The sequence below is a fragment of the Culex quinquefasciatus genome, chromosome 1, assembly GCF_015732765.1.
Source record: "Culex quinquefasciatus strain JHB chromosome 1, VPISU_Cqui_1.0_pri_paternal, whole genome shotgun sequence".
NCBI classification, from domain to species: domain Eukaryota; kingdom Metazoa; phylum Arthropoda; class Insecta; order Diptera; family Culicidae; genus Culex; species Culex quinquefasciatus.
This window is the reverse complement of record NC_051861.1, coordinates 64,359,663-64,374,228: the sequence shown is the minus strand read 5'-3', so window position 1 is coordinate 64,374,228 and position 14,566 is coordinate 64,359,663. Positions and strand designations below refer to the sequence as shown.

The 14,566-nt window shown below is 39.5% G+C and overlaps 1 protein-coding gene across 1 annotated transcript; it reads right to left on the bottom strand.

The window, feature by feature from the left end:
• Positions 1–8,202: 8,202 nt before the first annotated feature.
• Positions 8,203–8,852, bottom strand: LOC119768103 (proteasome-associated protein ECM29 homolog). The gene is made up of 2 exons (XM_038258520.1): positions 8,800–8,852; positions 8,203–8,738 (listed from the first exon to the last, which is right to left on the bottom strand). Exon 2 carries the CDS (start codon positions 8,605–8,607, stop codon positions 8,293–8,295), a length of 315 nt encoding a protein of 104 aa, XP_038114448.1. The 5' UTR covers positions 8,608–8,738; positions 8,800–8,852; the 3' UTR covers positions 8,203–8,292.
• Positions 8,853–14,566: the final 5,714 nt, after the last annotated feature.

The window sequence follows — 14,566 nt, the reverse complement described above, 5'->3', positions numbered from 1 at the left end:
AATATTGTTGAACAAGAGTTTTCATCAGATGATGTTTTTAATACGGATCTAAATGAAATAAAATCTATTATCAAAAAAATTAAAAATATGAAAGCCCCTGGTGAGGATGGCATTTTTTACATTTGAATTAAAAAATTACCTGACGCAACTTTAAGTAGATTGGTCAAAATTTGCAACAAATGTTTTGATTTGGCATATTTTCCCAGTAGTTGGAAAAATGCCAAAGTAGTTCCGATTTTGAAACCGGATAAAAATCCTGCTGAAGCCTCAAGCTATCGGCCCTTGCTTTCATCTACTAGTAAATTATTCGAAAGAATAATTCTTAATAGAATGATGACACACATTAATGAAAATTCAATTTTCGCTGATGAGCAGTTTGGATTTCGCCTTGGGCATTCAACTACTCATCAGTTGTTGAGAGTTTCAAATTTAATTTGAAGCAACAAATCTGAGGGCTATTCTACTGGCGCTGATCATCTAGACATAGAAAAAGCATTTGACAGTATTTGGCATAAAGGTTTGATTGCGAAATTAAAAAGGTTTAATTTTCCGATTTATATCGTGAAAATTATTTGATGGATCGTACTCTGCAGGTATGTTATCAGAACAGCAAATCTGATCAACTACCTGTACGTGCCGGCGTCCCTCAAGGAAGCATTTTGGGTCCAATTTTAAACAATATTTTTACTTCTGACTTGCCTGATTTGCCCCCAGGATGTCAGAAATCACTTTTGCTGATGATAGGGGAGAGGGTAATATGCATCCCTAAGGAAAACTGTAATTTCTCAACCATTACAGCATTACTGTGGAAGAATTTTGTTCGATGTTCTAAAACAACTATTATTCTTCGTCATCCATGTGAAAAAAGTCTTAAAAAACCTCAAAATTGTTCGAAAATATCAAATTTCTAAAAACATTTTTGATTTATTTCAAACAACCATGCGGGGCAATATGCACCGCAACATTGGGGCAAAATGCACTACAACAACGGGGCAAAATGCACCACAACATGGAGCAAAATGCACCGGGTAAAATCAGTTTTCACTAGTCACCACTAGATGACACCGCTGTTTTTACTAAGGAGCTTCACAGCGGTGCATTTTGCCCCGACTACGATTTTTGCAGAAAATTTAATTAAAAATGCATTTTTTGATGTTTTTGGACTCATCTATCTACAGAATAACGAATATTATGGCAAAATCTATTTGCCTTAACACTTACAATATCAATATATGCTTTTTTAATTGTCCAAAAATCATAATAAAAGTGCAAAGAAAATTAGATGAAAACACAACATTTTAAAGTTTTGCAAATAACTTGAGCTGTTTTTATACTGCGATGCTCAAATTTTTCCAGCATGGTTAAGCAATGTTAAGCTTCCAATTTCTATGATTTTTCCCCGGAAAATTCTTCCAAATACGCAGGGGGTGCATTTTGCCCCGGGGGTGCATATTACCCCCTTTCCTTGTAGGGGGAGGTAGAAGCCTTCGTGTCATAACAAGAAGATTACAAAAAAGCTTGGATATTTTCAATTCTTATTTGAAAGAATGGAAAATTACTCCAAATGAGCATGAGCATGAGCATGAGCATGGTTGACTGCCAATGAGCTGCTACTCCGTTATTGACAAATCAGCTGAAGTTAAACAATGAATCAAAAATGATCAGTGGGAGCCAACCATCCGTTCACTGTTTAACCCCTGAAGACCCCGACTTTATTAGTCAATACCGGCGCCCTCCCAAGAAGCCTGCAGTTCAACAAAGGGGAGGAATGTTAGTCCGATAGTTGAAGTTGCAGACTCATCAAGCACATAGTTTTCGCTATATACTTGTTGATACCGCTTGAGACCGTTGAATCCACAGCATCTCCTTCAAGCATCACGTGATTATTTTTTTGGTTAGTAGGATAAGGTATTGGCTTTTCGATGCCTCCCGAGCTACGATGCTATGGGGAGGACTTTCATAACAAACCCGTCGGCGAGCCTTCCGAGCAACGATGCTATGGGAAGGTCTTTCTAATTAGCACACCAAAACACTCGCGCACAGGTATTTAAATACTGAATAAATGTAATTTTTCATCACGATTACCCAGACGACATTGATGATAAAGGAAGGACTTTTCTACAGTCATTTACAGTAATACTTAAACTTATTTTAATGCAACAATTCACACGACGTCGTGCCTCCCGATCAACGATGATGTAGGAAGGACTTGAGCAAGCCAATCAGGATGAAACACGAAATAAAATTCTTTTCTTTTCACACACAATGCCACATAATTGACCGCGCGTCACCACCCAACTAATTGAACTGATTTTCTTCTGCTTGTGGGCAAGCCAACCAGGATGAAACACGAAATAAAATTCTTTTCTTTTCACACACAATGCCACATAATTGACCGCGCGTCACCACCCAACTAATTGAACTGATTTTCTTCTGCTTGTGGGCAAGCCAACCAGGATGAAACACGAAATAAAATTCTTTTCTTTTCACACACAATGCCACATAATTGACCGCGCGTCACCACCCAACTAATTGAACTGATTTTCTTCTGCTTGTGGGCAAGCCAATCAGGATGAAACACGAAATAAAATTCTTTTCTTTTCACACACAATGCCACATAATTGACCGCGCGTCACCACCCAACTAATTGAACTGATTTTCTTCTGCTTGTGGGCAAGCCAATCAGGATGAAACACGAAATAAAAATCTTTTCTTTTCACACACAATGCCACATAATTGACCGCGCGTCACCACCCAACTAATTGAACTGATTTTCTTCTGCTTGTGGGCAAGCCAATCAGGATGAAACACGAAATAAAATTCTTTTCTTTTCACACACAATGCCACATAATTGACCGCGCGTCACCACCCAACTAATTGAACTCAGAATGGAAAATTACTCCAAATGCTGCAAAAACTCAACTTATTGTTTTCTCTCACAAACCAAGGGCTGATTTTCTTAAACCAAAAAGTCATCACATTATAAAGATGAATGAGGTAAATTTAAAGTGGGAGGATCAAGTGAAATATCTTGGACTTGCTTTTGACAAAAACCTTACTTACAAGGATCACATTGAAAGTATCCAGGTTAAATGTAACAAATATATTAAATGTTTGTATCCACTTATAAACAGGAATTCTAGACTTTGTCTCAAGAATAAACTGTTAATTTATAAACAAATTTTCAGACCTGCCATGCTTTATGCTGTGCCGATCTGGACAAGCTGTTGTTTAACCAGGAAGAAAAAACTTCAGAGGATTCAGAACAAAATTCTGAAAATGATTCTGAAACTTCTGTTGAGATTAGTGAATTCAATCAATGAACAGTTCTATAGGGAAACTACCCTTCTAGAACATCCGACTTGATTAATCCAAAAGGCAGGAATTCCTTCTTAGATAATTTGTGCAGGCAAAGTATCCCAGTCAAATCAATCCGAATTCTGAAACGGAATCTAATTAGAATCGTACACAAATTCCGTTTCAAACGCAACAACCGGTTCGAACACGGAACCGGTTGTTGCGTTTGAAACGGGATTCGTATACGATTCTAATTAGATTCCGTTTCAGAATTCAGATTGAGTTAACTGGGATTCACCTCTCACAACAAAAACGACAAGATCAATTAACTTGAATTAATCTCTTTATTAAACTCAGTATAGTCACAAATATGACAACTCACTTAACGATAATTATACAATGATTTGCTTCCCCTAGCCAATATTTCCTGACCATCTCCGCTAGCGATGGTTATGCTGCTGCGTCACTTCGTACAACTACGCTACACTGTTAAGGTGGGATTAGTTATTTTTTATTTGATAATTACCCAACATAAAGATTGGAATTATATTTTATTTCAACACTTCCCCTCAATCTTTGATTTTGAGTAATTCTGTAAACTTCTGAAATTTTACACAGCTCAACGGTTTCGTAAAAATATCTGCAAGTTGTTCGTTCGTACTTAGATAACTAATCTTCATTTTTTTGTTTTCAATAAACTCTCTTACGTACATATATTTCACATCGATGTGCTTTGTTCGTTGATGCTCACGTGGTTCTTCTGCTATTCTTATACATGGAATATTATCCTCAAATACAGTGAATCAATTTCAACTTCACTTAGTAAATATGATAACCAAACTCCTTCTTTTGAAGCATGACAAAGCGACACTAATTCTGCTTCTGTAGATGAAAGGGTGACGATTTGTTGACGTTTGCTGGACCACGATACGATGTTCCCGTACACGGTATATACGAATCCTGAATTTGATTTTCGGTCCACTTTGTTGTTGGCAAAGTCGGCGTCTGCGTAGCCTCTCAGGATCTCTTGTTTGTTGGATTTTCGGAACTCGATGACCTTCTGCTTCGTGCCTTGGAGATACCGACAAATTTTCTTCAGGCCAGTCCAATGCTCATCATCCGGAGAACTCTGAAATTGACTCAAAATGCTTGTAGAGCTCAAAATATCGGGTCGTGATATTAATGCCAAATATTGTAGACAACCAACAACAATTGTAGATGGAGCTTGTGTCAATTTCTCTGATTTCTTCCATTCAGCATTCGGATCCATTGGAATTCTGACAGGTTTACAATCTTTCATGCCAAATTTAGTCAGAACTTTCTCAATATACGAATGCTGCGATATTCTCATCAAACCAGACCCAGCATTGTATAAAATATCAAGTCCGAGGAAATGTTTAACTTCATTTAAATCTTTCATTTTAAAAGCTTTTGAAAGTTCTATCTTGATCCACGAAATCTGTTTGATATTTTCTCCAAAAATGAGAATATTATCAACATACAGAATAATGAATAAATTCTTTGAAATGTTCTTATACAAACGAATGTCGCTGTGGAATTTTACAAATCCCAATTTTTCAATTATTTCATTGAATCGGCAGTTCCAGCTTCTTCCAGCTTGTTTCAGCCCGTAAATGCTTTTATTCAGTTTACAAACCTTTCCTTCAATTTCATTGATTCCAGTTGGAAGTTTCATGAACACTTCCTCTTTCAAATTTCCGTTTAGAAAAGCCGTTTGTACATCCATTTGATGAATGATCCAATTTTTCTGAACTGCAATTGACAACATTGTTCTGATACTGGTCATTTTTGCAACAGGTGCAAAGGTTTCACTGTAGTCCAGACCTGGACGCTGTGAACACCCTTTGGCAACTAAACGGGCCTTATAACGACGCTCTTCATCATCCTTACACACAAAGAAAAAATACTCTAAATTTAAAAAGATCGTTCGTTGGATTAAAAGTTCGCGTTGGTAAATATTCGTAGAAAGTTCAAACTTTTTGATTTAAAAGTTGGAAAGTTGTTGATACTACCATGCATTTCTGGAACAAAATCGTTCTATCGGTAAAAGTTTTTTGCTTTTAATTTAAGAAGAAACTTTTTATGGCATGAATAAATAACATTTAACATTACAGTGATGATTTTCGAAAAATTTGATGGATTCTATTTTAATATTTCAATATAAAAACAGTTGCTTCCGTTTTTTTGTATTCAACGCATCTGCTTATGGTAGGCTAACTTCCGCGTCCAAGCTGAACCGATTCTTACGATACGCCACCGGTCACGTCCGAAGGCCCCATGCTGAGCAGGTTACGGATGGACGTTTCGTTGGGCAGCAACATCGCGGCCTTCATTTTGTAGCGCGACAGCGTTGTAGAGAACAGGGTGGTCTCGTTGCCGGCCATCATCAGGACAGGCTTGGAGGAGTTGGCCATTGGTTGTTGATTCGGGAAGGGAAGTCGACGTTTTCCGGCTGGGAGGTAAAGCGCCTGAACGGATAGTTCCCGATCACTTCGTCCTCCTTTGAGAATGACACAGATGTTCCAACTCGCCGTCAAAGTTCATCCCGCCGAAGCTGCGTTTGTGGGCGGTAGTTGCTGAAAGAGTTTGAAAGTAAATGAAATTGGTGAGACACTAAGCACATTCTCAATACTCACCGGTGACTTCTTCGGTATTCCAGGTAAATGTTCTTGATCAGGTTCGTCGGATCTCGCTCCAACCTCTGGCAGTAATCCGAGTACGTCAACTCCAGGACTTGCGGCTTTCGTACAGACGGTCCATCCAGAACTGTTGCAAACTGTTCTTCTGGATGTTTAGGTAATAATCGTCAAACATGTCCCGCAACGAGAAATGGACTGCGGACCCTCAAGACATTCCACACTGTCCCGTCATCACTTCCGGCACATAATGCTGCTGATGGTCGTAAACCGCCGGCACCGAGTGCAACATCCGCGCTGACCACCTCCGATTATGGCGCTTCTCGTCGTTTCCCTCTTCCGTCGGATCCTTCTTCTCACCGTTAAAATTTACTTTATCGTACTTGTTCGAAAAGCGGATGTAAATCTGCTTCAACTTCAATTTCGTCCACCTGGCCACCACCACCGAATACAACCGGTGCAAATCCACATCACGACCTCCGATCTTCGGCAACCGCATAAACTGCGTCCTACAAAAACAAACAAAATCAATCACAAACGCCACCAAACACCCCAGCTTCCTTCTTACCAACTCTGGTCATGAAACAGCTGCAGGTCCTGCAGGAAGCTGGCCTTATCCTTTTTAAAAAACCAACTTTCCCCCCGACCTCGTCCCGCACCGGCATCACCCACCTTCCGCTGCTGTGTCCGCGTCCGACTCCTGGCTGTGGCCGCGTCCGGATTTGATTCGCTTCGTGGACAACTCACTCACCACCGGCACTACCAAAATGTTTGTTTACATTTTGTACTTAGCCGTACACGGTTACACGAGAACGACGAAATGAAAGAAATTATGTAGTCGAATTAAAAGTAAAAACTTAAATCAGTTAGCAATGAGATTTTCAAAAACTGTAGCAGTAAAAGTTTTCATATTCAAAGCAAGAAAAAAACTTTTAATGGAGCAAATTTTGACCACTTTTTATTTCAACAGTAAGTTAGCTTTGCCATTACAGTAATATTTTTGTGTGTGTAATACTGAACACCCACATAGAGTTAATGGCCTTTCTTCCTCTAGGGAGGGTACCAACTAACGTCCAAGTGTTATTCTCATTTAAGGAACAGAGTTCGTCATCAATGGCTTGTTTCCATTTATGCCAGTCGCTACGAACTTTAAGCTTAGCTATGTCTTGGGGAATTTCATCAAGACCTGTAATGAAACTTGTTTCATAATCTTTCATCCAAAATGGTGGCTTCCTATCTCTTTCACTTCTACCGTTTCCAACAGGTTCAATAATTTCATCAGCCAAGGCTTCCTCGAATACTTCATCATCTGAACTTATTGAAGATTCATTCGGTTCATCTGATTCGTTCAGTTTGTCAGAAGAATTCTGTGCATTAGGCTCATCAAGTTCACTCTGAACATCAATTTAATTTTGAACATCAAGATCAATCAGTGGATCAAGAACATTCTGTATCTCAGGTTCATTTCTGGGTTGATCACGTTGTCGCGTAACCACAATTGCTGGAGAAATCCCCACGCAATCCCTTCCTTCTTTATTTGGAACAGTTTCATGACCAAAATCCTTGAAATAAGATTTGGATTCGTCGAAAATCACATCTCTGGATACAATTACTTTATTCTTGTTCTTTTCCCACAAACGGTATCCACAGTTTCCATAGCCAACAAATGCCAGAATGTTACTCTTCTTCTCCAATTTTGAGCGAAGCTCTTTTGGAATGTGTGAATAGGCAACACAACCGAAAATTTTCAGTCGACTCAAATCTGGTTTAGACCCAAACCACATCTCAAAGGGAGTTTTGTCAAAGACAACGCACAAGTCGGACTCCGGTTTGTTAGGTAAGCCGAAACGTAAATAGCTTCCCCCCACAAATGTTCCGGGGCCTGACAGTCGTGCAACATATCCCACTCAGCACGTTCCGTTTGAATTCCGTTTAGAATTCCGCTTGAGCGAAAAAAGTTCGATTCGAATTCTAAACAGTGTTCGTTTTAGATTCGGAGACGAATTCCGTTTCAAACGCAACAACCGGTTCCGTTTGAGTTTTCGCCACAAACCGGTTCAAGCGGAATTCAAACGGAATTGAAACGGAACGAACGGGTAAGCTTTGACAGCTGCTTCTTCTTCTTTTTTTTCATTCTGATTTTTATTTTTGTCTTTATTAGAATGAAATTTACAACTGATTGAACTATTTTGGCCTATTTTAAGCAATTTTTATTAATATTTAAAAACACTCAAGAAAAACACTCCCCACCATGAATCCCCATGTTTTTAATTACTTAAAATTTAAAACTTTCACAATAAATTAGACTAACAGGAAATTGATGGCCAGATCGCACCTCTTAGGGATCGAACCGCTGAAGTCTGTTTGCCGAGGCGACGTTGCTGGATGCCGCTACAACGCAAACCTTACTCAAAGCCGCCGTTGTTCCTTCCGCAGCCAACACGGACACGGACACGGTCCACGTTCGTTGCTCCGGCGACGTTAAGTTCTTGCTCACGTTCTCCAAATTGTCCCAATAATAAGCCTCAACCGTCGCCATCGAATCGCTCACCACCGAATCCCAAATGCTGATCATCATGTTTTGAATCTTTCTCGTCGGGTCGTACTTGTAGCGGAACAGTCGTGGCACGATCTTCCCCAGGTACGGTATCATCTTCAGCTTCGCCGACGTGGAGTTCAAATCGGACGCAAAACTGCACAGCTTCTTGCAGGTTGTGAGGTTGCCGGCCCTCCAATTAAAGGAAAGATTTTGAGCTTGTCCTCGTCGCTGTACAGATGTATTTCCTAAAGTCGTCGTCAAATCAGTTGGGGATAACAAAATAGTTCTATTTCTAATAAAACTCACCGGAAAAGCACGCAGGAGGACAGATCCGTCCCACTTGCCGCTTTCGATGACGCAAGTTGAAACGCGTTTGACATTTCTTTTGATGTCACCTCACTCACACACTGACGGAAAAACCGCTTCGGCGAATTCGGTGAAATGTCATCAAGGTTCCGCCGTACACCAGCAGGTGTCACCCCTGTGCAAAAATGCTCAAACGGAATCGAAGCGGAACCCAATCAGACAATCCCTTTAGAAAATTTCGAAACAATTTTCGAAGCGGAATTCGAAGCGGAATGAACCCGTCATGCGGAAAACGATTTGATTGGGATTGTCCTCGACTTCTCCATCAAAGTTCTGTTCATTCGCTCACTTTCACCATTTTGTTCAGGCGTGTAAGGAACAGTTGGGTGCATTTGTATGCCTTTATCTCGGCAAAACCTTACAATGTCATGTCCAAAATATTCTCCTCCATTGTCAGTTCTCAAAACATGAACTTTTGAACCAAAATGAGTTGTTGCCGAGCCTCATACTCTTTGAATTTTTGGAAAACTTCAATTTTCTGTTTAATCAAATAAACGATCGTAAAGTGAGTGAAATCGTCAATAAAAGTGACAAAATACCTGAAACCGTCAAATGTGGCACTCGGCATTGGCCCACAAACGTCAGAATGAACCAACTCCAATGGCTTCTTCGATTTGACTCGCTTGCCAACTTGGAATGGTTCTCGAGTTTGTTTACCAACAATGCACGCTTCACAAAGTAATGTATCCTCAGCAGATTTGGAAATTTGGTTGTTAAGCCCTCCCACCATTTGCTTGGAAACAACTTCTTTATGTTCGCTACACCCAAATGTCCCAAGCGATTGTGCCACAGTTTCAGCTGGTTTTCAACTTTGCCTGCTCTGAATCTTTGATAGGAACATCAACAAAAAGGTCCAAACTATACAACCCATTCACCTGCTTACCTTGCAATACAATTTCTCCACTCTGGCTTTTAACGGACACACTTCCCTTTTCAAAAACAACAGAAAAGCCAGAAGACTCCATCTTGGAAACCGAGAGAAAATTGGACTGCAAGTCAGGAATAAAAAGGACATTGTAAAGCTTCATCTTTCTATTGTTATAACCTCCGATTACAACATTTCCGGATCCTCGGGAAACAAGCTTGGTGTCATTTTTCGCTGTTTGGATCTGAACCGTTTCCTCCCACATTGCATCAAACACAAGCTGGTCGTAGAATATGTGGTTCGACGCCCCGGAATCAACGAAGCAGTTAAACGGCATACGACAACGATCGAGACGGCGTCGAGTCTGGTCGTCCTTTAGCTTCTCGAGAGATCCAACTTCCAGTCGCTTGACTCCCGAGCGGTTGCTGACCATTAATGCCGCCCGTTTTGGGTCGGCCGGATCAATCGTTGAAGGTACCGGAGCCTCCACCAATGGCATGGCCTCGATCGCTCTGTCCGCAATCATTGCGTTCTCCTCGCCAGTCAAATCGACCATAGGCATGTCATCACTCGACCGAACACGCGGAGCAATCGGCAAAACCTGCCACGCACAGTCCGCCCACGTCCTTGGAGTCTCTTCGCTGCTGGTACAGTCTTCTGAACTGGGGTGACCACACCAACCGGTACTTGTCCGTTCCCACGGCGTGGTTGCGACACAACCTTCTTCCCTGGCCGACAGCAGTCTCCGGGTACTCCGGTGTCATTTCCTCGTCGGAATCTTCGCCAAAAAGATCAACCATTCGGTTGACTTTTACTCGCCCGCCAGCACAGCTCGGCTTACCTTTTTCCCACGATGATCCACCAAGGCCAACAGCAGCCTTCTGGTGCGCTCGATTGTCGTCCAGGCCAGCTCTAGCCTTCGGACACGACTCCTTTCTACTCGATATTAGCTCCTGAAAGGTGCTAAAAAGCAGGGCTGTGGAGTCGGAGTCGGAGCCGGAGTCGGTGGAGTCGGGTCTTTTTGGGGACCTGGAATCGGAGTCGGAGTCGTCAAAACTCGAACAGCTGGAGTCGGAGTCGGAGCCGGAGTCGGCTAAATTTTATGAGCTGGAGTCGGAGTCGGAGCCGAAGATTTCTGATAACCCGGAGTCGGAGTCGGAGTTATCTTAAATTCAACAAAAAATATTTTTTTTATTGTTTAGTATTTACTATATAACAGCTTAATTTACATGCAATGCGTCGCCAATTTTTAATTTTTTTTAGAGATTTATCAGATGCCATTATGTTTTTGAAGCTTTTTATTGTGATTGGAAAGCTCTATTTGTGTTATTTCACTATAATCACTAAATGATAACCTCTTACCCAAATATGTGGTATCATAATTTAAAAAAAATATAAAAAATATTGGTTATGTAGTCAGACATATCTAATTGATTCTTGAGTGCTTCCTTTTGCCTATATTTATGTGCCCTTTCAATTCAAATTTGAACAAATTTCATCCAGTTCTTTCTGAAAAAAAGAACACACAGTCATCTTAAATCATTTTTAGGAAAATAATTACGAGGTACATAATAAGATTAAAAATAGTAATTACTGTTTTTGGAAATCGTAAAAGAGTCACTGACAGTTTGACTTTTGTAACAAATAATCAACGATAATAACAATCTCTTACTTGGAACTCAACATGCGCATTTCGTTTATAACTGAGTACAAGAAAATCAAAGTGTTGCATTTAAAATAATTGAAACTAACAAAAAATATCAAAAGAAGTTGCAACTAATTTTGAAATAATCATTGAATGTTGATGTTGATTTTAGGTAAACTATTTTGATATCGTTGCAAGTTAACGTTGCCCGAGCAGGGGTAAATAACACAGGAATACCACATTTTGGTATTACTTGGGCAAATAACGGCGACCAAAATGTGCCCTTGGTTGCCCCGTAATAGATAATAAAATACCATGAAATCATACCAAAGTCTAGTATGTGGAAAGGCACAACAATACCAAACCATATTATTCCAAGGGTAAAATAATACCACAAAATAAAATCTTTTCAATACCAAGTTGAGGTCTTCTGGATTTTTGAACATTGCTTGAATACCAAAACTTGGTATTGCCATGGTTTTAATTTTAGGTATTCCCGCGCCCTTGGAAAATCATATTTTGGTATTCCTGTGGTCTTCCACATACATGATTTTGGTATGATTCCATGGTATTTTACCATCTATTACTGGGCAACCAAGGGCAAATTTCGGTCGCTGGCATTTGCACAAGTAATACCAAAATTTGGTATTTTCATACCATTTTTAGTGCAGCAGTTGCAGTTAGTGAACAAACGGAAATGATCCATATGCAACAGCCAAATCTACTCACCTGATGATGTTCTTAGTGATATTCTTCACCACACCGAATGCATTTGTCATTGATGAACGGCCTGTGCTTGAAGTTCTTGAAGCTTCTGAAAAATAACAAGATTGAAAAATAAGTGTTATTAAAATGAAACTGGATTGAAATTCACCAAAATTCAATAATCTAACGATTGACTCGTTTTTCAAAATATTTGGTTATCCCGACTTAGGGTGCCTACAGAGTGGACGCTACAAGCGATGCTACAAGCGACGCGACTAATTTGACAGACCAAGCGACTATACACGACAACGCGCGACTGGATTTTTGCCCCAGAGTGGACGCGACTAGAAGCGACTCCAAGCAACGCGACTGAAAGAAGCAATTTCGATGCAAACATAATATCTTTTGATGTTAAATGCAGTATTTGTTGTGCTCTAGTTCCAGAAATGGTTCTCCAAAATAATTTGGTGGCCACTGGCCACTCCAGAACCGATACTGAATGTCCCCCGGGGAACCACCGAAGAGGCCAATATCTGATCAGAGCAAAACCTGTCATTATTGGAATCTTTTTTTTTTCATTTTGGAAGGACATCTCAGACATGGACAACCTAAATAATTGAATAGCCACTGGCCACTTTGGAACCGGTTCTGAATGTCCCCCAGGGAACCACTGATATGACCAGTATCTGATCAGAGCAAAACCTGTCAAAATTGGTATTGAAATTCTTTATTTTAGAAGAACATCTCAGAAAAAAAATATTTTGGAAGAACATTCTGAAAATTTCGATTGACCTGGTCACTCCGGAACCGGTTCTGAAACACATAAATTTAGAAATTCAAAAATACAAATACAGAGCAAATGTTCGCTAACTGAAACGAATTCGAATTAAAAAGCACTCAAACGTTATAACCAGTTGTCAAACTGGCTTCGACATTTCAACCCCATTGTTCGACGATGTCCGAGCCAGGCCCGTATCCAGGATTCTTCAATGGGGGGTGTTTTCCCCAATAGGGCGTTAGGGGTGTATGTGTGTGGTAGGAAGGGCGTATACAGTCAACATAGGCGTTTATTTCAGTGCCATATGTTAACGCAGTTGACAAACCTTCCTTGGGCGCTGATTTTTGATACAAAATGATGAATTGTGGTGGAATTGGTTATGGCTAGTAAAAAAATAATTTAAAGTTTTTGTCCCTTGGCTAAAATTCAAACATTTTTTGCCAAAACGTGATATTTGCTTTATATATTGTAACAGTAATGTTAAAAAATAATCTAAACATCTGTTAACGCACATAAGAGCGTCTGGTGCTTGGTTCGTGGCATAATCGGATCTAGACAGAACTGAAGCTCGCGGGTTAGCTAGTGCACAGTTATTTGTAATCAAAACTTTATTGCTCTTGGTTTCTGTCGGTTTATTGAACTGTACTGGACGGTAATTACACTAGAAAACTGTATCTTTCTACATCTTGAGCTGTATTTCAGAACAGGACGGTTCTGTTCTGTTTGATCTGTTCTGTACTGTGTCTCGCGGAGCAATTGCCACTTCTAGAGGAGATTCTTGTGACCAAAGCTGGTAGTTCTAGCGGGAAATTCTATAATAATGCCAAGAACTCATTTGAAGATGCTTAGAATTATTCTGTAGTACTAGATCTAACTGAACTGATACAAATCTACAATCTAAACCTTTTGCATGCGCAAACAACATCAATAAACTCATTATATATATTAATTTCTGCGATCCCTAAATCCTATTTTGTAAATTTCTGAATGCTCTATATGATTGAAATTATAAAACTTAACGATATTAAATCCTAAATAATTTACAATCTATTGTACATGATTCCAAAAGTTAATATTTTTTCATCAATAATTTGTTTTGCCCCCATTTTTTTCAGGGAGGGATGCACAAAAAAAATAAATACAAATGACTCTATTCAGCTGTAGTACACAGACAAAATTCAATTCCCTTAATCGTGAATTCTGTTCAAGAATGTTAGAACCGCGGAGGAATTTATTCATGAGTTTGGTGCATTTACACACTACTAACATGAATATATTTTTTCGTGGTTCTCACATTCATGAACAATTTTCACGATTTCGGGAATTGATTTTTTTTCTATGTTCACAGATTGAACCCCCGAAACAAAACAATTTTTAGAGGAAATCAACACAATTTGGTTTTTACCGTTTTATGGATTTTATTTTTATTTTTCAAAAACGTCATAAGGTTATTGTTCGTATTTTAAGGAACAAGTTTGCCGAAGACAACATCGAGTTACATTTACATCGAGTTTTGAAAAAAAAAAAATCCAAATTTACGAATTCATAAACATAGAGTTACCGGATATGCTTACAAGATTTGTATCAGTGTTATTTATAACATTTTTCTCTCAATTTTTTTTAATAATATTAAATTTTGGAAACTTATGATTGCAAAACGACTGGACAGGTGTATTGAACATGTTAAAACTGTGGCCTGTAATTTCATTTTTTT

Coding starts and splice junctions, on each gene's coding strand:
- LOC119768103 (XM_038258520.1), bottom strand. CDS start 8,607: ATGATACCGTACCTGGGGAAGATCGTGCCACGACTGTTCCGCTACAAG.